Source organism: Sturnira hondurensis, unplaced genomic scaffold, assembly GCF_014824575.4.
Source record: "Sturnira hondurensis isolate 20B ecotype Veracruz unplaced genomic scaffold, ASM1482457v3 Scaffold0017746, whole genome shotgun sequence".
Taxonomy (NCBI): Eukaryota; Metazoa; Chordata; class Mammalia; order Chiroptera; family Phyllostomidae; genus Sturnira; species Sturnira hondurensis.
The window spans coordinates 721,085-744,942 of record NW_028090377.1 but is presented as its reverse complement, the minus strand read 5'-3'; the positions used below and the strand labels follow the sequence as shown (position 1 = coordinate 744,942).

The 23,858-nt window shown below is 44.6% G+C and overlaps 1 protein-coding gene and 1 pseudogene across 3 annotated transcripts in view; both read left to right on the top strand.

The window, feature by feature from the left end:
• Positions 1–23,858, top strand: part of LOC119002613 (leucine-rich repeat-containing protein 51) — a 39,325-nt gene that overhangs the window by 4,403 nt on the left and 11,064 nt on the right. Inside the window, exons 1-5 of one of the 3 annotated variants that reach the window (XM_037068586.1) lie at positions 12,433–12,516; positions 13,159–13,297; positions 20,764–20,969; positions 22,520–22,668; positions 22,935–23,415. In XM_037068586.1, coding sequence (XP_036924481.1) covers positions 13,216–13,297; positions 20,764–20,969; positions 22,520–22,668; positions 22,935–23,076 — 579 coding nt within the window. In that variant the 5' untranslated portion in view covers positions 12,433–12,516; positions 13,159–13,215 and the 3' untranslated portion in view covers positions 23,077–23,415. Of the gene's footprint in view, positions 1–12,432; positions 12,517–13,158; positions 13,298–20,763; positions 20,970–22,519; positions 22,669–22,934; positions 23,416–23,858 lie in introns of those variants that run through there. The other 2 variants (XM_037068587.1, XM_037068585.1) reach the window with 2 other exon arrangements.
• LOC119002664 (S100P-binding protein-like) lies at positions 2,929–5,427 on the top strand (annotated as a pseudogene).

Below are 23,858 nucleotides of genomic sequence, written 5' to 3'. Positions count from 1 at the left end.
TAAGTACCCTAAGAAGTAGGTTATAAAGAAGTGAGTGTAAGGAGTACAACTGCCTCAACTTATTGAGCACCTGCTGCAAGACATACAATAGCTCTCAACATAGGGTATGTCTGTTTTACAGTTGAGGAAACAGGCTATGATAAAATTTTGTTCAGAGTACAGTGGAACCTCTATCACTTAGCTATTGCTGTAAAACAAACCATCCCAAAACATTGTGGCTTAAAGCAATAAGCAATTTTTATTGCTTTCATGTCTCTGACTCAGCCGCATATTTCTTCCAGTCTCAGCTGGCTTATTCATGTGTCTGCAGTCACCTCTGCATTAGTTAGGTGACTCTCCTCATCTTTACTTGGGGTAGGCTGGCTATAGGCTGGTCTAGGATGGCCTCTGGTGGGATCACTGTCTCTCTTTCACATACTTCTCACCTGTACATGTTTCTCATATCCCCATCAGGCCAGTCATGTTGACATGACTTCTCTTGGCACTGGCAAAGAGCAAGAGGGCAAGCAAGCAAGCCCTCTCTTTAAGCTTCATGGTTACCAACATCCCGTTGACCTAAGCAACTCACGTGGCTGAGCCCAGCATCAGAGTGGATAGAACTAAAAGAGTCGCCAAAAGGGATAGAAACGGGGGAGACCATGAGTGGAGGTCATCAAGGGAATCAATCTACCACCAGATGTAGTGATGAATTTTTTTTTTTAGAATTTATTTATATACTTTTAGAGGGAAGGGAGAAAGAGAAACATCAATATGTGAGAGAAATATCTACTGATTGCCTTCTGCACACCCCCAGCTGGGAACCTGGCCCACAACCCAGGCATGTCTCCTGACTGGAATTGAACCAGCAACCTTTCGGTTTGCAGGCTGATGCTCAGTTCACTGAGCCACACCAGCCAGGGCTGATCAGTTTTAATTGGAAAGAAAGTCTTCATCACAAAAGGTAAACAAGAGCTGAGCACTGAGAACAGGAGAGTATTCACTAAGTAGGCAACTGTTCCGAACTGGATGCAGGCTGGTTTGCCACAATCAGTAGAAGCCCAGCAGGTCTTTCACATGCTTATGATAGACAGGGTTCTATTATTTGTACCTTGGCTTCATCCCTTCCGGTCAGGCACGGGGCAGCAAGCACTCAACAAACGTTTGCAGAATTGAATTGAATATTTTACGGTGAATGAGGTGTGGACTGAAACAGCTGAACCTCAAAGCCAATTGTTAGATAGAGCAGCTTAGCAAAACAGAAATCATGTGCTTGGCAGTTTCTCATTCATTCATCTTGCAAACATTTCCTGAGTTGTAAGCCAGGTTCTGTGATAGATGATGAATAAGACACAATACTAACTCTCAGCCTGGGCTGCTGTTTAAATGGAGGAGATTAATAACCCTTTTGAAGTGGCAAATTGTCCAAATACTTGGGGCTCCATTTTAAATACTAATGTATTCCCCCAGACGCATCTAGAGCCAGTGCTGCACAAAATTAGAAGTTATTAAGAACTGCACTGAAGTTTTCTGATAGACAAGGAGACTAACATTAAAAATCTGACATTAAGCCCTGGCTGGTGTGGCTCAGTTGGTTACAGCATTGTCCTGTAACCCAAAGTTTGGGTTTGATTCCTGCAGGTTTGATTCCCATTCAGGGCTCACACCTAGGTTGTGGGATTTGGTCCCTGGTCCGGGTATGTACAGGGGACAAACAATGTTTTTCTTTCTCTTTGAAAAAGAAAAAAAAAAAGCCCTGGCTGATGTGGCTCAGTGGATTGAGTGCTGGCCTGCAAACCAAAGGGTTGCAGGTTTGATTCCCAGTCAGGGCACATGACTGGGTTGTAGGCCAGGCCTCCAGTAGGGCGTTGGGTGAGAGGAAAGCACACATCGATATTTCTCTCCCTCTCTTACTCCCTCTCTTCTTCTCTCTCTAAAAATAGCCCTGGCTGGTGTAGCTCAGTGGATTGAGCTCGGGCCTGCGAACCACACGATCAGGGTTTGATTCCCAGTCAGGGCACATGCCTGGGTTGCAGGCCAGTTCCCAGCAGGGGTCTCATGAGAGGCAACCGTACATTGATATTTCTCTCTCTCTCTCTCCTTCCCTTCCCCTCTAAGATGGATAAATAAAATCTTTTTAAAAAATAAAATAAAAAATAAAAATAAGTAAATAAATTTTTTTTAAAGTTTAGAAACATAAATTTTTTTTAAATCAATGGAAAAATGTCCTTGGATGAAGACAAAAAATTTTTTTAATCTGCTGTTAAATATTTTAAGCTAAAATTCATGTCCAGTAGTGTAGAACTCTAGGGACCCAACCCAGGTCTTACTCTGAGAAAAGTGTCCAACCTTGCTCAAAGACATCCGACCTGTTATAGATTCTCAAGGGGAATGGGCTTCTGTCTAGATGAGAACACAAGCCAGGCTCCTCTACTTCTGCAAAAGAACGATGTGTTCCTTGTTATCTGTCTGTGTATTTGCTATCTAAAAGATTCACATCTCCCTAATCAATGACCCATGCCCACTTGGTCAGTCCCACACTTAATACGAGTTCAGCTGTTAAGTGACTCAAGCCCACACTTCCTCAAAGCTCAGTTGAGAATGCTGTTTTTTTGAAAGGGAGCCATTCATTTTTCGCTCCTCTAAACCAGCAATTCTCACCCAGTGTGCCGCAAGAACTTGTAAAACATGCAGCACCTGACTAGTCAGGCGCTGAGTTCTTTTCCCTTAGTTTGTCAAATTAAAAAATGACAACAGCCGAAGTCTTTCTCCCAGGCTTCAGCCCTGCTTCTAGAGATGAAATCACGTGATGCCTGGGATTTGATTCAAAACAATCTGGAAGATGGGAGTCAATCATTTTGACACGTCTTCTGAAATGAACAGCTGGCAGGAGCCAAAACCTTTTTCCATTTGGTCTCCTGGCAAAGGCAGAGATCACACCAGCAAAGCTGCTCCACAAAATGTGATGCGCTCACAAGTGCCCTCTAGGGGTTCCTTGGAAGAGTATGTATTGGAAGACTTCTGGCTGAACCTGAGTGAGGGAAAAGACGGTCATTTCAGTTTCACAGAAACAGATGCAGGAGTTACTGAAAGATGATGATCTATCAAATGAGGATGAGGAAAATTAGTTGGGTAGCTATGGACCAGTAGCTGAGACTACTGGCCTCTTCAAATTGCCTTCACGAAGTACATCAGTTGGTCATGGACCAACTCCTACAAAACCATTAAGCAGACACCTTGCACTAGGAAAGAATTTTGTGGAATTAACAGTTATTGTACCATTTAATCCAACAGTTTGTGATGCTTCATAAGGACAAGAGGGATACATCCAAAGATATTAAAAAGCCCTCCTCCCTTGGAAAAGAAATGAGAAAAGATGGTCTTAGCCCAGATAAGAGCAAATGTTGCACTGATTCTGAAGAGATCATTCCCAATAACTCTGCCTCGGATGGGCCCCTGCTCCCTTCTCCTTCAAATAATAACCTTTTTCCTGACCAGTGTGGCTCAGTTCGGCGTTCAGCAAAGTGAAAGGTCACTGATTCCATCCTCAGAGCACATTCCTGGGTTGTGGGTTCAGTCCCTGGTTAGGGCACATATGAGGCAACCGATCCATGTCCCTCACCTTGATGTTTCTCTCCCTCTCCTCTCCTCTCTCTGAAAATAAGTAAAATCTTAAAAAAAATAATTATTTTCAAATAACTGTCCCTGATAAAAGTATGCCTGATAGTAAGAAACCTACACAGATCTTGAACCCTTCGGAGGCTGTTCATGTCAGGTCGTCTTGGAGAAATGGGTCACATAAATCAAGTGGTGAAATGAGGCTTCTAGTTGCTTCAAGTTCTTCAAAGATATTCTTTTTAAAAAATATATTTCATTGATTATACTGTTACAGTTGTCCCATTTTCCTCTCCCCTTTATTCCCCTTTGCCCTGCACACCCCTCCCACCTGCATTCCCCACCCCTTAGCTCATATCTATAAGTTCTTTGGCTTCTCCATTTCCTATACTATTTTTAATTTGCCCCTGTCTATTTTATGCCATTTATGCTTCTGATTCCTGTACCTTTTTCCCCATTCTCCCCACCCCCTTCCCACTGATAACCCTCCATGTGATCTCCATTTCTGTGATTCTGTTCTTGTTGTAGTTGTTTGCTTAGTTTGTTTTTGTTTTTGTTTTAGGTTCAGTTATTGATAGTTGTGTTTGTTGTCATTTTACCGTTCATATTTTTGATCATCTCCTTTTCCATAGATAAGTCCCTTTAAAATTTCATATAATAAGGACTTGGTGGTGATGAACTCCTATAACTTGACCTTACCTGAGAAGCACTTTATCTGTCCTTCCATTCTAAATGATAGCTTTGCTGGATAGGGTAGTCTTGGATGTAAGTCCTTGCCTTTCATGACTTTGAATACTTCTTTCCAGCCCCTTCTTGCCTGCAAGATTTCTTTTAAGAAATCAGCTGATAGTCTTATGGGAACTCCTTTGTAGCTGTCTCCTTTTCTCCTGTTGCTGGAGGACTGCACTGCCCAGTCCTCCAGCCGCTACCTTGCTGCGTGTCCTCTCCACCCTGGCTTCCCATCTCTGCCCCTCCTACCAGTCTGAATGAATGTTTCTTCTTTAACTCCTTGGTTGTCGGACTTCCACACAGTTTAATTTTCTAGCAGTTCTAGTTATTTTTCTTTTTAAACTTGTCATTGTCTGTGCCTCCTTTGGTTGTGCAAGGAGGCAAAGTGCATCTACCTGTGCCTCCATCTTGGCTGGAAGTTCCTCAAAGATATTCTTGACAAGGATTCTGGGAAGCTGAAAGTGCCTGAGAGAACAGGCAAAGTCATTCCTGTTCTGCAAGCCAAAACAAGGACTAATATTTCAACATTCCACAATTACATCTAAAATAAAAGAAGCATATTTATGTCAGGAGTGTCTTTACTCATATAAAAGACTCGGTGGACTCTAACCGAGGTGCCTTGGTGGAACAGTGTTCCTTGATGGATCAAGTTCATCATATGCATAGCCATTTGCATCCTTTGTACCTCACCATTCAAAGCAATGCCTGGGCCCTGGCCAGTGTAGCTCAGTGGATTGATTGAGTGCAGGCCTGTGAACCAGAGTGTCGTCACTTCAATTCCCAGTCAGAGCACATGCCTGGGTTGCAGGCCAGATCCCCAGTAAGGGGGCGCTTGAGAGCCAACCACACATTGATGTATCTCTCCCTCTCTTTTTCCTTGCCTTCCCCTCTCTCTAAAAATAAATAAATAAAAATTTAAAAAAAATATGTCTGGTTCCAACAGAAACCTATGGAAAGGTAGTGACTCAGTGGGTTGACAGAAATAAATGAAGTCCCCAGTGGTTCCAGAAATGGGACCACTTCTGGAATACTTCTTTCCAGACCCTTCTTGCCTGCAAGAGTCAAAGATATCCAGGACAGCCCTTTGTCTCATTTCATCAACAATAAACGTCCCTGTCCAGGGTCCTGTCCAGAGCATTAGCTCATCTGCTGTTTTGCTGTTTTGCACTTTGCAGATTTTGAATTTTGTTTTTCACAGCATTTGTATTTAAAGAACTTGTTGCTTTTTGGAAATGCTCATTGCTGACTTGAATGTTTGTATAAAGTCCTTCGTGTGTGTATGTGTGTGTTTAAGCAGTGTTAAGTTGATACAGTTTTTACTTTTTTCTTTAAATTGAAGGTAGCCACCTCCTGAAAGTCAACATTAAGCCCAAACCCAGATTCAAGCAAAACACCTATCTTTATGCAGAAATGAAGTCTACTAGTGCCTAATGAAATCATCTTTTAATCTAAGGAAGAGACTCTTTATCAGGCTGTAAGCCAGTGTTACTACTCATGACCTACAAGTGGATACAAGTCACTTTTAATAACCCCTCTTTTTATTTGAATTTCTAAATAACTGTCAAAATTTTAAAGTGGATATTACCGATATCTTGGTAATCCAAGATATTTGAAGTAGGATGGGGCAGGACAAAAATTCTGTTGAAATGACAAAAGTATAAATCTGCCCTGGCTTGGGTGCCTCAGTGGATTCAGTACCAGCCTGTGAACCAAAAGGTCACTGGTTCGTTTCCTGGTCAGGCCAGGTGTCTGGGTTATGGGCCAGGTCCCCAGTAGGGGGCATGTGAGAGGCAACCATTTGATGTATCTCTCACACATTGACATTTCTCTTCGTCTCCTTCTCCCTCCCTTCTCCTGTCTCTAGAAAAATAAATATCTTTTTTAAAAAAAAGATTCCATTAAAAAACATAAACCTCTTCTTTTTGTACCTACTATCTGCCTTTATTTTTTGGCTTTTACTTCATTCTTCATCAATTTACTTTGCACAATAGTGTTCACGAATCTTATTCATCTGAACTTTGACAAAAGACTGCTGACTAACCCATGTTGATTTGTGGTTTTGTAACTGTCTTCTCTGCCTTTTTTCAAGGATTTTCCTTTTCCCTCAGTGACCACTGTGCTCTCTAGAGTTCACCCAGCATATTCCTGTTAGACGTGGATACGCCTCTTAGGAAGGCTCCCTACTCTCTGTATTGAATGGCTGCTGACCTAGGGCCTGGACTCCAGGACCGGCCAAAAAGCCAGTGCTATTAATGTGTCAGTGGGTCTTCAGTTTCATGTGCTGAGCCCCAACTTTTTTATGATATATTTTATTGATTATGCCATAACAGTTGTCCCATTTCCCGTACTTCATTCCCCTCCACCCTGCACACTTCCTCCTGCCCACATTTCTCCCCTTTAGTTCATGTCCATGTGTTATAAGTTCTTTAGCTTCTACATTTCCCATAGTATTCCTGCCCTCCCCCCTATCTATTTTCTACCTACCATCTGTGTTACTTATTCTCTGTACCTTCTCCCCACTTCTCCTCCTTCCACTTCCCTGTTACTAACCCTCCATGTGATCTCCATTTCTATGATTCCGCTCCTGATCTAGCTGTCCTCTTAGTTTGTTTTTGTTTTAGGTGTGGTTGTAAATAACTGTGAATTTGCTGTCCTTTCACTGTTCATATTTTTATCTTCTTTTTCTTAGATAAGTCCCTTTAGCATTTCATATAATAAGGGTTTGGTGATGATGAATTCCTTCAACTTGACCTTATCTGAGAAGCACTTTATCTGCCTTTCCACTCTAAATGAAAGCTTTGCTGGATAGAGCAATCTTGGATGTAGGTCTTTGGATTTCCTGACTTGGAATAGTTCTTTCCAGCCCCTTCTTGCCTGTAAGGTCTCTTTTGAGAAATCAGCTGACAGCCTGGTGGGAACTCCTTTGTAGGTGACTGTCCCCTTATCTCTTGCTGGTTTCTAGAATTCTCTCTTTCATTTTAATCTTGACTAATGTAATTATGATGTGCCTTGGTGTGTTCCTTCTTGGGTCCAACTTCTTTGGGACTCTCTGAGCTTCCTGGATTTCCTGGAAGTCTATTTCCTTTGGCAGATTGGGGAAGTTCTCCTTTATTATTTGTTCAAATAAGTTTTCCACTTGTGGCTGTTCCTCTTCCCCTTCTGGTACCCCTACAATCTGGATGTTGGAATGTTTAAAGATGTCCTGGAGGTTCCTAAGCCTCTCCTCATTTTTTTTGAATTCTTGTTTTTTCATTCTTTTCTGTTTGGTCATTTTTTTCTTCCTCCTGGTCCACTCCCTTGATTTGAGTCCCAGTTTCCTCTCCATCACTATTGGTTCCCTGTGCATTTTCCTTCATTTCACTTAGTGTAGCCTTCATTTTTTCATCTAATTTGCAACCAAATTCAGCCAGTTCTGGGAGCATCCTGATCACCAGTATTTTGAACTGTGCATCCAATAGGTTGGCTATCTCTTGATCACTTAAAAGTATTGGCTCTGGGGTTTTGATTTGTTCTTCTGTTTGAGCCATTATTTTTTGGTCAGGTCATGCTTGTTATGTATGAGGGGCAGAGCCTTAGGTGTTCACCAGAGTGGGGCAACCCCGTGGCTGGGTTGTGATGCTGTATGTGGGGGTGGGGTCAGAGAGGGAATAATGGTGCTTGCTTCACTCTCTCTCAGATTTTGGTGCCCTCTGCTGCTTCCCACAAGCAAATTGGGCCCTTCTGGTGCTGGTTCCTGAATGGGTGGGCTTGTGTATATTCTAGGACTCTGTCAGTCTCTCCAAAAACTCTCCTATGAGGCTAGGAGTCTCTCCTTGCACCTTTTCTATTGGTGCTTTAAGGATTTATTTCCCAGTGCTGGAGCCCTGGGTTATGTGGTCTGTCTCGCTGCCTGTTTTTGCCTAGTTTATCTGCATGCGAATGTGTGACCTCGGTCAGCCCCGCACCGCCTGCACTCCTGGGTCCTCCAACCACTGCCTTTTCCTGCTGCCATCCCTGTCTAATGGCCGCCCCTCTTACTGGTCGGGTTGAATGGTTGTCAGACTTCTGTACAGTTCAATTTTCTATCTGTTCTGGTTGTGTTTTTGTTTCTAAATCTTTGCTGTCTTTCACTTTGGTTGTGTGAGGAGGCACAGTGTTTCCACCTATGCCTCCATCTTGGCCAGAACTCTCGAACTTCAAGTATGAGGTCATGTGTTAGTGGGCCACCATCCTCAGGGAGAAACTTTGGAGAGGCACTCTTTTGTCTCCATTATCACTCAATAAAAGGTGCTTTAGACCCTGAATGTTATTATCTACTCCTTATGTCAAACCTCTGAAATTCACATGATGTGTGATGAGATGTTGCATATTTCTGTAAAGGGTTGAATTAGAGATCTTAAAAGTGATTTCCAGCCCTGGCTGGTGAAGCTCAGTGGATTGAGCATGGGCTGTGAACCAAAGGGTCACGGTTCAATTCCCAGTCAGGGGACATGCCTGTATTGCATGCTCGGTCCCCAGTGGGCGCCATGTGAGAGACAACCACACATTGATGTTTCTCTCCCTCTCTTTCTCCCCCCTTCCCCTCTCTCTAAAAGTAAAAAAAAAAAAAGAAAGAAAATATTTTTTAAAAAGTGATTTCCAGAGGAGACCCATACTAAAAAGCTAGTGGCCAAGGGACAGGATTAGAAGGAGAAAAGGATGCCTATCTCTGTAGAAACACCCGCAGTCTTTCCCTAGTGAGTTTCATAATTCTGCTAAAGTGGGTGTAATGTAGCTGTGGTTAAGCCTGTGCACAAAAGCATTACCTGATCTTAGGGTGTGGTGTTCTAACCCAAGTTGACAGACTTTGTGCAGCCATCTTAATGGATGTCTGAGGCGTTTGCTGTTCTTTCTTTACAGACCGCCATAGACACCCTTTGGGAGAGTTTGAGTCCAGCATTCATGCTGCTGTCATTCACCTCCTGAGAAGGTTGTACGTAGTTGCTGAAGCACAAGGGCTAGCTGCCTCTGTCTGGTTTTGTTTCATCAGCCCCATCTTTGTGTGTGAATAACCCCTCTTAAATATCCTTTCCCTGCGTTAGAAACTGACAGGAAAAACCTAGCCATTCAAGTCACCAATACATTGAGATGAATGCTTCTAAGTATGTACTGTTTTTGTCCAGTTGAGTCTCTACTCCTCGGACATTTGGTTTAATTCTGAGACCAATATGCAAAAAAAAAAAGTTTTGTTCAAAGGGTTAAATCTACTTTTTCAGTTGTCACTTAGTACACTAGTCAGTTCTCCGGGTTTCCCTAAAGTAGTTGACAGAGTGAGGTAAGCAAATGTTACCATCACTGGACAGAGGCCTGGCCCTGAGTGGGTCTGCCAGGGGCCAGCCATAGTGTGTGGGTTTTTGACTTCATGTAGGAAAGATTTCACAACACGAGTCCAGGTGACTTATGAGGGTAGGTTTATTAAAGCCAGGACAGTAAAACAAGAAAGGGCTTAGCATAGAGGAAGCAACAGGAGAACCTCAGCTGAGCTGCCTTAGCTCCCTGGGAAGTCAGAGAAAAGGGGACTTTGGGGATAGGTTCAGGAATTAACTTGGGATAAGCTCCTAGCTGCCCATTGCCTTAGAGTTTAGGGGACACGTGCTTATGAAGAAAGAAGTGGGGGAGGAAGAAGAGAATGGTGTGGGCTGCTCCACAGACGGAGGGCATGCCTGCAAGCTGAGCTGGGTTCTTTGTCATGAGGCTTTATCCCTCTCTTGCAGGTGGGAACCTTAGGGGAGGTCTCAGGGGATGGTTTCAGTATAATAATCATTAATTCTCCAGGTGTGCCCTTTCAGGGTTGTGGTCTCCACTGATTGGTCAGTGACAGGACAGGAGGTCTTTCCTTATTGCAGTTGGTTCTGGCATTGCCCACCTGGTTCTGCTGCTTTTCTGGGCCTGGCGCTGAAACACAACTGAGTCCTTGATGTTATCTCCAGGAAGGAAAGGCCAGGTGAGATCCTTGCTTTCCCAGTGTTGCCCCCCTGCCAGGCACTCGGGGCCTTCTGCCCTGGTGACAATCTGCATCTGGCTGTAAATTGCTCAGCCATTGTGTTCAGCTATCTGTCTCAATTTCGCTGGTCCACTTGCCAAGGAATTTTCCTAACTACTTAACTATTCTGTCTCACCTTTGGAACCACAGCATAGCTAAAATTAGTTGTAGCTGGAATAACTAGCATTGCAGATGTCTGGTTCCCCATGGGTAACCCAAGGAGTGAAGGGACAGTGTTTTGCTTAGGCAAAAAATTAAGACTTGTGTTCCTGCTTTCATGGCACAAAAGGGTTTAAGTCTGAATGTGTAATGGGAGCATTGCCTTGGCCAGATCAAATGAGTGACAGGTTAACTATAATATGTAGCAATGACATTTCCTCTCTGCTCAAATAATTCTGTTCTTTCCAAGCCTTAACAGCTTAATTAAATCTATTGGACTGGAGGAGGAGAGAACTGTTCTCTAGCAGTTAACATGATATTCTTTGGGGAGAGAAAAAAGCCCCCCCCCCAAAATAAAACCATATTATCAGTTATGTTCACCTTAAATTAAAGATGGTAGTGGGTAAAATCTGAAGTTTTAATCTGTTTTTTAGAAGGCATCTCTTGTATTTGGTATTGGCCTCTAAGTCTAGTATTTCATGTGGAATTCTTGATATATTTTATGTTATGTGCATTTAACTGCCTTCTCAGGTTTCTTCATCCATGATGACATTCTTACCACAGGGGTATTGATAAAGCAGAATAAAAATTGGCTGTTTATATGGCTTACTTATAAGTAATGAGCCTGAAATAACCTATCATTTTGCATCTAATGCAAGCCCTGCTCCACTTGAGTCATTGTCAGGATCAATTATGAAGTAAGATTTGTGTCTCCTCTTTATCATGTTCTTTCTTTCCGCCTTGTAGCCGTTGTGTTTAATGTCATTAACAAGAAAAGTTCTTATCAGTGACACACACAAAAATGACAACAGCCAACACAACAGTAGCCATCTGGTATAAATGAATCAAACTTACACCTATTTTTTTTGTCAGATTGGAAAAAAATATTTTTTGGCACAGAATTTTAGTAATTAGTTTTTGTGTGCCATGAGATGAAAAGGGGTGAGATTCACTGCTGTTCACTTGTTAAACTCTGTCCTCCCATATGTTAAATCACACACACACACAAATTTACTGGAACAGTATTAAGCTTAAACTGAATCGCAAACTATCAACTCCATAGTTTCTAAGAGAAATTCCATTTTAAGGATATTCGTGAGTCTTTCTGCATACAAACTCTTTGTTTCTTTGAATCGAAGGACGAGAGCCACATATCCCAATGTTTTCCTTTTGGCTTCGGCTGCCCGGAATTTCAGAACTACATATAGGCCTAGTTTCCTAATTCTTCAGTACATCTCTTTCTTCCTTGAATCTGGCTTCTAATCTTTCTCTTCCGTGTTTACATTTCCTACATCCGCACTGTCCTGTATGGCAGCCTTCAGTCCCATGTGGCTACTGAACACTGGACAGATAGTTTGTCCAAACTGGGATGTACTGTAAGTATAAAATACTTCAATTTTTAATACTGATACTATGTTGGGTAATATTTTACATATATTGGGTTAAATAAAATGTGATTAAATTTAACTTTCTCTGTTGCTTTTCACCTTTCTTTTTATGGCAACTAGGACATTTTAGATTACATATGCAAAAAAATCATATATGTGGCCTGCATTTGTGACATTCATTATATTTCTGATGGACAGTTATTTCCTACAAATCAACCTGTTTTGAGTGTGTTACTGTAAACTACCTCACATCCCTTCGGGAAGCAGGTGAAATAATAAATGCAAAGGAGGTGACGGCAGTGGATAAAGTAAGAGAGGGGAAGTTGACATATCCTTGTCCTTGTCAATCCATTTGTCTTGTTTGTGTCACGTATAAAACCCTCCATAAAAGTCTGTTTTCAGCTCTTCTGCCCAGGTGAGCAGTGGTCTCCTGGCTCTGGCCAACCTCTTGAAACTGTTCTCAGCTTTACTTAAGCCAACAAATTGGAAAGGATCTGGTAAGACAATTCACAACACATTGTGAACATTGTAAACTGTTGATAACATTGTGTTCACCCCTCTCCAGGGGTATTTCCATTTTAACAGGGAACAATTCCTGAACCCAAAGGAATGAATCCCTGATGGTGGAGTTTTGGGCGTCAGTGACAGGTGAGTGAGAGGGAGGTAGATTCTGCTTCTATGTGTCTGTTTACATACATATGACTGCATCCAGGATGTGGCTGAAAGTAGGGTCTTTGGATGAAAAGGTAATGGGGCTGACACACAAGCTGAACAGAGAAAGTAGCAAATCCCCAGCAGGATTAGGCCGCAAAGGCTGTCAGACACCAGATCCAGTGCATGCTCTCAGGGGTCTGTTCAGCAATAGAACAGGCCAGTTGATGTCACCAGAGGGTAGATACCAAGACAGTCTCCCCAGTAACTACTGTGGAGTAGCAGAAAGGGCCTCAGAATAAAATTCAGGAGTCTGTGATTGCTGTCCACAACTGACACACACACTGGCTTAACTTTGGGCAAGTACGTTCACCCTGGGGTGTCAGTTTCTTATCTGGGAAGTAGAAATGGGTGTTATAACTATCAGTGAGCTCTAAGGGATATGAGGGTGCTCAGAGAAGTAGGAAGTGCCCTACAAATGCAAAGATCACGATTAGTATCTTAAAACAGAAATGGCAAGGCAATTAGCCAGGCAAGCCGGGAGTAGTGGAGGGTAGGGAGCAGGGGTGGAGGCAGTGGGGAAACCTGAGGGATTATGCTCCTTGTACCTGGAACACCAGTCCTTCTCTGTCCTTCCAGGCTGAACCCCGGACTCCCAGGGCCCACGCTTACACCTGACAAATGATGGCCTGAGCTATGAGCAGACAGGACTACATGAACACTTCAGTGCAAGAGCCTCCTCTTGATTACTCCTTCCAAAGCATCCACGTGCTTCAAGGTCAGCCCACAGAGCACAGCACTCCACTCACCATGGTGGCAGGCTGGGTGTGGTCCCTAGGGAGAAATCAGTCTTCTATTTAAAAGTTTGAAGAGATTCTTCCCATATGCTGGCAGATTTTTTGGTTGTATTTTCTGGAAAGATTAGAGGAAAGGGAGGTAGGAGTGGTGGTATATGGCCTTTTAAAAAACTTGCAGAACCTTGGCTAGGTTGTGCAGTTGGTTGTAGTGTCATCCCATACACCGAAAGCTTGTGAGTTCAATTCTTTGTCAGGGTACATACCTAGGTTGCAGGTTTGATCTCTGGTCAGGACGTGTGTGGGAAACAACTGATCGATAGTTCTCTCTCACATTGATTGTTTCTCTCCCGCCCTGCCTCCTCCCTGTCTAAAAATCAATAAACATATCCTTGGGTGAGAATTAAAAAAATATTACCAGAAAACCTGAAAGGAACCAGAGGACTCTCAGGGTAATTGATCATCTTCAAAAGACAAGCTACAGCAAAAAAGTCAGGCGAAAGAAAGCAAGCTGGGAAGTCAGTCTGTCAGCCAATAGTTTTATTCTGTTTGTACATGGAGACAGGAAAAAACTAATGGAAGGAAAACACAGCCTGCAGCAGCCCTAGTCTACACGCAGAGTCCTGTCTCCTCAGTCTGGGGACACAGGCCTATTCTGATCACTGGTAAAACATGAGGGGTCTTGTTATTAACAAGACTGGCATCTTTCCAGTTTAAATATTTGTTGACATTTTATATTCATTCCAGTCACATCCAAGATTATTCCATCATCACCCAAGCTAATTACAGGTTCCAGCACTGCCCATGCTAATTCCCATTTTATCATTCATTGTCATTGTAAATGGGAGGCTATTACCTCACAGGAGAGGACATACCAGGACTCTCAGCAATATCATTATTGTTTAAGATTTTATTTTATTTATGTCCAGAAAGAGTAGAAGGGATGGAGAAAGGAAAGAAACATCAATCAGTTGTCTTGCATGACCTAGCCCACAATGCAGGCACGTGACCTAATTGGGAATTGAACTGGTGACCTTTCAGTTTGTAGGCTGGCACTCAGTCTGAGCCACACCAGCCAGGGTGCAATCTCATATTATTTTTTAAATTGTATTTCACTGATTATGCTACTATAGTTGTCCTGATTTTCCCTCTTTATCCCCTCCACCCAGCACCCCTCATCCCTCAGGAAATCCCTACACATTTGTTCATGTCCATGGGTCATGTGTACGTTCTTTGGCTACTCCATTTCCTACACTGTACTTTACATCCCCATGGCTATTCTGTAACTACCTATTTGTGTGTTTTAATCCCCTCACCTCTTTACCCATTCCCCCACACTCCCCACCCATCTGGCAACCATCAAAACACTCTCTGTATGCATGCTTCCATCTGTTCTTGTTTACTTAGTTTGTTTTTTAGATTCAATTGTTGATATGTATTTATTGCCATTTTATAATTCATAGTTTTGATCTCCTTTTTTTCTTAAATAAGTCCCTTTAATATTTCAAATAATAATGGCTTGGTGATGATGAACTCCTTTTGTTTTTTTCTTGTCTAGAAGCTCTTTGTCTTCCCTTTGATTCTCAATCATAGCTTTGCTGGGTAGAGCAATCTTGGCTGTAGGTCCCTGCCTTACATAATGTCGAACATTTCTTGCCATTCCCTTCTAGCCTGCAAAGTTTCTTTTGAGAAATCAGCTGACAATCTTATGGGAATCCCCCTGTAAGTAACTAACTTCTTTTCTCTTACTGCTTTTAAGATTCTCTCATTATCTTTAACCTCTGGCATTTTAATTATGATGTGTTTTGGAATACTGCTCTTTGAATCCATCGTGTTTGGGACTCTCTGTGCTTCCTAGACTTGCCCATCTATTTCCTTCACCAAACTAGGGACGTTTTCTTTCAATATTTTTTCAAACAGATTTCTAATTTCTTGTTCTTTCTCTTCTCCTTCTGGCATCCTTGTGATGTAAATGTTGGACCTCTTGAAGTTGTCCCAGAGGCTGGTTATACTACCCTAATTTCTTTGGATTCTTTGTTCTTCTTCTTGTTCTGATTGGTTGTTTCCTTATGTTCCAAATCATTGATTGGATTCTTGGTTTCATTCACTCTACTGTTGTTTCCCTGTAAGTTGTTATTTAAATTAGTGTATCCTTTGTTTCAGACTGGATCTTTTTTATGCTGCTGAGGTCCTAAGTTCCTTGATAATCCTCATAACCAGTGTTTTGAATTCTACATCTGACAGTTCGCTTATCTCCATTTTGTTTGGTTCTTTTTTCTGGAATTTTGATCTGTTCTTTCATTTGGACCATGTTTCTTTGTCTCCTCATTTTGGCAGCCTCCCTGTATTTATATCTGTGTATTAGGTAGAGTTGCTTTGACTCTGTGTCTTGGCAGTATGGCCTAATGTAGTAGGTATTCTGTATGGTCCTGGGGCACAGGTTCCCTTTATCAACCAAGCTGGGTATTAGAGGTGCACCCTTTTTTTAAAAAAATTATTTATTTTTAAAGATTTTATTTATTTATCTTTAGAAAGGAAGGGAAGGAGAGAGAGAGAGAGAGAGAGAAATATGAGTGCATGGTTGCCTCTCTTGAGTCCCCTGCTGGGAACAGGCCTGCCACCCAGGCATGTGCCCTGACTGGGAATTGAACCGCGATCATGTGGTTCACAGGCCTGTGCTCAATCCATTGAGCTACACCAGCCAGGGCTTGAGGTGCACCTTTTGTGTGGGCTGAGTACACCTCCCTCTTGTAGTTGAGACTTGGTTGCTGTTGGCAGATGAGGGATGTACCCAGGCCAGTCATCTGCAAGGGCTGGCTGTGACCACTTACTACCAACCTCCACCCTCTATGGAGGATCAGGTGTGCACAGGCAGGGACATGGTGTGTAGCTATACACTTGGTGCACTGGCCCTGGGGTTTCAGGGTGGTACAGTGAAGGTCAGCTCCTACCTGTGTTTTGCCTGGAGCCACCCTGCCTGAACTATAAAGCAATCTGAGATGGCTGCTACTTGTGCAGAGCTTGGAGATTCCCAGGGAAAGCCAAGCTGTGAGTCTAATCTGGCTGCTGCTAGTGTCGGGCCTGGGGCTCACTGAGGCCAGCTGTTTTGTGAGAATTTAGGAAGTTGTGTAGTATGAGCCAAGACCAGCCATTCATCTGGAAAAGCAGCTTGGGTGGGACCATAATTTAGGTGGCATGGAGTCTCTGGGGATCTCCCAGGCAGGTCAAATAGTGTTAGCCAGGTTGATGGAGTCTCAGATATGTCACCAGAAAAGGGACAATGGCCTCTGCTCACCTTGATGCCAGACCCTTTAGTTTCTCCCTGTATGCCACTGGTGCCTTCCAAGCTGCTAACCCAGTACTGGAGCTCAGAGGGAGTCTGTATGTGGATTCTTTAGGAGGAACTGCTTGGGGCTCCAGCAGTTTCTTCCACTGACACAATTCCTGCTGGTTCTTGCAGCCATAAGTTGTGGGACCTTAACTTTGTGGCATTAGAACCCTGGGCTGAGGGGCTTGGTGTGAGGCTGGGACTCCTTGCTCTGGAGATATCCCTCCCAAATGTCTATGCACCACTCACGGGTAAGGGACCAGGCCATTCTGTGTCTGCACCTGTTACCAGTCTGGTTTCTTTAATTCCGTAGTCAGACTCCCATCAGCTTGATTTATAATGGTTCTAAGAGATGGTTATTCTGTATTTTACTTGTAATTTTGATGTGTTTGTGTGAAGAGGCGAGCCACATCTGCCTACACCACCATCTTGACTGGAAGACAGTATCATATTCTTAAGGAAATATGCTTCTTCCTAGGCAAGGTCTGCTGTTTCCAGCTTTTGTTATCTGGTCTCATAAATGCTTCAGTATATCCACCCTCACAGAACACAGGCTGGCATCAACATATCTTCCTAGATCCATTAATTGGCTTTAGTCTTCTCTTTTAGCTAATTGTTGGCCACCTTTAAGTTCACGAAACAGGTGAATGGTTATCCAGGTTACTGGATATTACTCAGGTTTAGTGTACTGTGTGTGTCAGCATCAGTCACAATAGTAACTCATACATGTGTTCTTCAGTGAGCACACACCCACCTACCATGATCTTTATTGTGAGTGGTATCACTTCTGATTGAGGAAGTCATGTTTCACAAGGGTCTTTGCTGCATCAATGGCTACATACAATATAGCTTAGGTGGCAGAGGAAGGGAAGTGTGGCTCCTACCTACCCTGGGAATTCCCAACTCTGACCAGGGAGCTGTAGTTCACCCTCTACAGCGTCCTCAGAATGAGAGTCAAGCTACTGTAATCAAGGGTAACTCCACAGCATAAAACATAATCAGTACAGATGCCCTTTCAGTCAACATAATTGTTTTGAAGCACCTATTTTTCTTTAGGCCCATATATCTGTGTGTGTATGTGCATGCCAGGCACGGTACTCCTTGCTGAGTGCTGGGAGGGGAGAAAGGCACATCTAAGCCCCAAAACGCCAGTACCCTCAGGTTCCCCAGAGCTTATGGAACACTTGCTTAACATTGGGGTTGGAGGATAGAGTTTGGGGGTACTTGATACACTATTTGCTAACTAACCAAATAAATGATAGAACCTGAAATGGCAATGACTTTAGAAGGCATCCAGTTGGTACTCCCTCCAACCCATAGTCCTCTAGCTTCTTCTGCTCACAAACCTAATGTTAAGGTAGGTCCTTACTACACACAGCTACCCATCCCTTCCATCATGGGGTAGGGAATGACACAAGGAAAAAGTTGCACTGGAGCCCTTCAGAGATATGAGGACAGAATCAGGTCTTCCCCAAGTCTTCCTGGAGCTAGACAACCTCCAGTTCTCTGAGTGTTGGTAGTCGTGGTCCAATTTCCAGACCTGCCTTTGCCTAATCTGAACAGTGCAGCTTTGACAGACCTTCGGTGCCCTGGCAGGGGTCCGAAGGGAGCAGTAACCTGTAGCAGCCTAAACACCTTGCTCTCCCCTGGTAACAGCAACCTTGAGTTTTAGACAATGCCATCCCACCAGTGGCTCTCTCTGAACTTGATGGCATTCCCCAAGCTGCTGCCTCGTTACACTGGATGCTAGTCCATATGTGGGCTTATTTTGACCTTAGCTTTTATGTATCTCTGTCATTTCATGTCAGAGTTTGCAGTCAGGAGATAAGAGGTTGGGAGGCAGGATTAGGAGTTTCTTCACTAGCTGGGGTGCTCCAGTAACCTTGTACCACCTTCTCCCAACCACATGCTCCAACTGGGGTTCTGCTCACTCTAAGAGAGCCACCTGGTGGATTATGCCTGACATGCACCTGAGGACGAGAGGAAGTTAACATTGGCTGGAGGTGAAAGAGAGGAAGTGTGTCCACTAGGAGCTGAGGGAGGGTGAAGACATACTGGCCAGATGCAACAAATATTAAATATTTCCTCCCCAAAGGCAGCTTTAGACAAGTGACCAAAGGCACAGGGGCAGTAGGAAAAATAGTCATCTCAGCCCAAGCTGGTGTCCAAGTCCTCTCTCTGGACCTCGTTTGCTAACAGCAGCAGCAACAAAACAGGGAGGGGGCCGGTTGTCCACACAGATGGGCTCTAACATCATTCTATTCCCTGTTCTCACCCAAACATTCTGACGGTGTTCTTTACACTACCTACTTACATTTTCTTACCTTCCACTCACTCTTGAACTCACTTCAATCTGGCTTCTATCCCCAAACCCCATTTCACCAAAACAGCCCTCATCTCTCTAAAACTGACTCCTCTGAACTCTGGACTCCCCGGGCATCTTTAAAACTATCCTTTCCTGATTCTCCTGCCCTTCCCTGATTATTCAGTAACTTCTTTACTGGACACCCCTTCCTCCCTGTGCCTCCAGCCTGCTTTGACTGTCCCTGAGGACTCTCATCTGCTTCTCTAACAAGTTCACTGTCTGCGCTAATTACCCTCAAGTGTCTCAGATCTTCATACCCAACTGCCTACTTGGCTTCTCCACATTTTTGTACTGTAGGAACCGCAGACATGCCAAGGCCAAATGAAACTCATCACCTACCCAGCCATGTTTCTCCTCTTCTTAATTCCATTTCAGATCATAGACACGGTGTCTGCCCATTCGGCCAAACAAGAAACTGGGGAATATTCTAGAATATTATTCTACCTGTACACCCAGTCAACCATCAAGACATGCTGACTGTCCTTCATCTTTTGCTTGGATGATTGAAAGAGCCAAATTGGTCTTCTAGTCCCACCCACTCCCTAAAATCCAGACCCCATACTAAAGCTTCAGAGTGATCTTAAAAAAAAAAAAGATTAGACTATCTCCTTTGCTCTAAAATCTCCAAATCTCCAGTGGCTACCCATCACCTATGACACAGTCCAAGACGCTCAGCCCAGCATTCAAGGTCCCTTGACTCTTTTCCTCCCTGCCCCCTTGTGCCGCACACATACATGTGCCCATGCTGTTCCATACCTTCAGGCCTTTGCTTACATTCCTCTCACCCTTCCCACCCTTCTCCTAATCACTGAGACCCAATTAGGCTTCACCTTCCCTGGGAAACTTCCGTGAGTTCCAGACTGGGTTAGGCACCCCCCCCTCTATTTTTTTTAAAAAAGATTTTATTTTTAGAGAGAGGGAAAGGGAGAAAGGGAAACATCAGTGTGGTTGCCTTTTGCACGCCCCTACCTGGGGACCCGGATGCAACCCAAGTGTGTGCCCTGACTGGGAACTGAACTGGCAACCCCTTGGTTTGTAGGCCAACAGTCAGTCCACTGAGCCACACCAGCCAGAGCTAGGCGCCCCTCTTCTGAGCTTCTGCAAGTTAAAAAGCATTTATCACATTACATTGCCAGTTTGTTTCCATCTTGCCCAAATGAGCTCCTCCAGGGCACAAACATCTATTTCATCCCTGCCCTATTATACTCGTACAGAGCCGGGCACAGTCTCTCATTCTGTTCCCCACTGTATGTCCAGTGTCTGGCCCACAGTTGTTCAACATCGATGGGAGAGAGCACATCAGTGTGTCACACACAGTCAAGTGAATTCCACAGGCTCTACCAGTGGATAATTCTGGATTTTGTGATAACATCATCTTGGCTCAAGCCCAACAACTCAAGTTTCTAGTTTCCTCATCTAAGAAATAGGAATGGTTGTTTCCTTCTCCCTAACACACAGGTACAGGGGCGGTACACAGAGGACCCAATGATACAATAGACACGAGAGGAGCAGGTGACCCAAACCAAGTATGGGATAGGAAGTGTTTGGCCCTTAGTCCAAGCTTACTGACTTCTGGGACCAGAGATGGGGGTCGAGCTGACAGTGGGTGGAGCTGCACTGGACTCAGGCGTTGGGCTATGGCCCGACCAGACCCTCTAGCTGGCTGGGGCTGCTTATCCTCTCAGCTCTGTCCCTTCCCATCTCCTGGACCCAGAAAGGCAAAGGTGATATACCCAGGTATCACTTTGTTCCCACAGATCTGATAAGCGAGGAGCCAAGGACAGGACTGCGACCACTAAGGCACTCAAAGTCAGGGAAGTCGCTGACCCAGGCCCTGTGGCTGAACAATAATGTCCTCAATGAGCTGAAAGACTTCAACCAAGTGATTTCACAGCTGCTGGAGTACCCGGGGAACCTGGCTTGGATCGACCTGTCTTTCAATGATCTGACTTCCATTGACCCTGTGAGCTGCCAGCCCTGGGAATCTTAGTCAGGGTGGGTCAGAATCTACCCTGTCCAGCCCCCAGCCTCTCTGCCTCCCACGTTTCATTGAGGAAGCTGAGGGAGCATGGAACTGTGCATAACGCGCATAGCTACTGGCTCAGATGTAGGTTCAAACCCTAGATTTGCCCCTTACATAGTTTAGACAACTTACAATTTTGGACAACTTTCCTAACCTCTCCAAAACCTCAGCTTCTCTGAAAAATGGGGATAATATACCAACATCAGAAAGGTTTTGTGAGACTTAAATGAGAACGTATGAAAACCAACTGGCACATAGGAGGCTGGAGTAAAACCGTAGCTCTCATTATAGAGCACCCACTGTATCTTGTACTGAGTTCTTCTGTGAAAGAGGTAGGGAGTGGAAGTACAGCCCTTATTTTTCATGCACTCAGACTCAAGTTTTAAGAAATAAATAGGGGGGTAGAGAGGTGTAAGGGGACTAAATGGTAATGAACAAATATATAATAAAGACTATATATTTTTAAAAAGGAAATAAACTGATTAGGCCGGGGGAAAAAGGAACTAAAACTGCCCTGACTGGTGTGCCTCAGTTGGTTGGGCGTCATCCTGCAAAGCAAAAGGTTACTGGTTTCATTCTAGGTCAGGGCACACGCCTGGGTTGCAGGTTCAGTCCCTGGTTGGGGTGTGTGAGAGGCAATTGATTGTTTCTCCCTCGCGGTGATGGTTTTCTCCCTCTCCCTCCCTTCCTGTCTCTCTAAAAATAAATTTTAAAAAAATAAAAAAAAAATAAAAATAAAAATAAATCAAATCTTAAAAAAAAAAAGAAGAAGAAAACTCCCCTTTTGACCAGGAACTGTTCGGGGAAGAGCAGCTAGAGCAAGACTACGAAACTGTTCCCTGGGTGTTGTGATCTAAATTTCACTTCTATTTAAAATTATATTCTTTTTAGAGAAAGAAGGGAGAAAGAGAGAAACATCGATGTGCAAGAGATATATCATAGATATATTAAACGGTTGCCTCTCACGTGCTCCCAAATGGGGACCTGGCCCACAACCCAGCCATGTGCCTTAACTAGGGATCGAACCATGACCTTTCAGTTCACAGGCCCGTGCTCAATCCACTGAGCCACACCAGCCGGGGCTCACCTCTATTTTAAAAGCTTCTCTTATACATCTAGCACGATGCTCTGTATCCCTGTCCCTCGTTGTGACAGAACCTTGGATCACCAAAGGTCTTCAGTGCAAGGGCAGCTAAGGCTCAGGGAAAGGCAGGAGAGTCCAGTCACCTGGCAAGTCAGAGGCAGTGCTAGGACCTCGGCCCATACCTTCCTGCCCCCAGACCAGAGCTCTGTGCCAGTGACATGCCCCTGTAGCCCTTCAAAGGTAAATGAAAGTAGGTTGGAGCCATCCAGTGTGGCTGGGGATGAGGGGTGGTGGCGGGTGGAAGTGGAGGGCCAGTTGTTCCCCAAACTCTTCTCTGCCCTCCAGTCAGGCCTGAACACAGCTCGAGAGTCCTGTCCAGCCTGGCTCCGGTTCCCTTCCCCAATAGGTCCTGACAACTTTCTTCAATCTGAGTGTCCTCTACCTCCATGGCAACAGCATCCAGCGCCTAGGAGAGGTGAATAAGCTGGCCATCCTCCCTCGGCTCCGGAGCCTGACACTCCACGGAAACCCCATAGAGGAAGAGAAGGGGTATAGGTAGGTGCCCTGCCCTGAAGCTGGGCTTACCTAAGGGAAAGGTGGGGAGACGAAAAACCCAATACCACCTTCTGCCACACTTGGGTCAGGGAAGGGAGTACAGACTTTTAATTTTTTCCTGCTGTCAGGATAAACTCAGCACCCCCGTCCCCCCAAACTGTACTCAAGTCCCTCCATTCCTGCAGTCAGGGGAGACAGCAGCAGCTGGTGGTAGGGGAGTGGGGTGCTGGTGGGGGGCTGGCCCCCAGCCCGAGTCTTCCCCACAGGCAGTATGTGCTGTGCACCCTGCCCCGTATCACCACGTTCGACTTCAGTGGGGTCACCAAAGCAGACCGCACCACTGCTGAAGTGTGGAAACGCATGAATATCAAGCACAAGAAAATCCGGACCAAGCATACCGTGCTCTGAGGATGGCAGGATGGCAGCCATCCTGAAGGCTGAGGATGGCCAGTTTGGTTTGACAATAAAGAATTAGAGCTGTTCAGCAGATCAGAAGTCCTTTGTACCACATAAAGATGCCCAACCCAGGCCACTGCCAGCAGCTCTGGTCTCGCTGCACTGAAGGGTGGGCAGTGGAAGGAAAGGCCTGCTGGCCTGAGAGACAAAAGGCCTGGGCTCACCGCACAGTCCCGGGAATTTCCTTCAACTCGGCGCTTTTTACTCCTCTGCTCAGATATCCCGGGATTAAGAACTGCTTCACAGAGATGCCTCAGAGGCGTCTGTGTTAGGAGGCCAAGAAGACAGGCCGTGAGGGCTGAATGCCCCCATTTCAATCAGACCTGAGTAGTTGCTCTCTCATGTTTCATATGTTGGAATTCTGCTTGAGATTTCAGTTGATAAAAAGAATCTTCTGCTTGAAAACATTGGCTTGCTGACCCTGTCAGGTACTCCTGGTCTGTCTGTACCACCACCACCAATCCCTTCCCGCGCTTTTTAGTAATTTCACTGTGAGGCAGGGTCCTCCTCCACAATGACAGCTGCCTCAGTGTTCGCATCACTGGAGAAAGAACAAGCAGTCGTATCCAATCTGAGGTTAGCCTGGGTCGAGTCTCAGCTAAGACTTGGGAACCCTGAACCCGTATCTCCTGGATGTCTCTTACTGTCCCTAGAAAAAGTCCCCCTCCCCCTCATCCATCTCACTGCTCATAGACTTTAGTGGCCAGAAGCAAGCAGTAGGGTGGTGGGCAGGA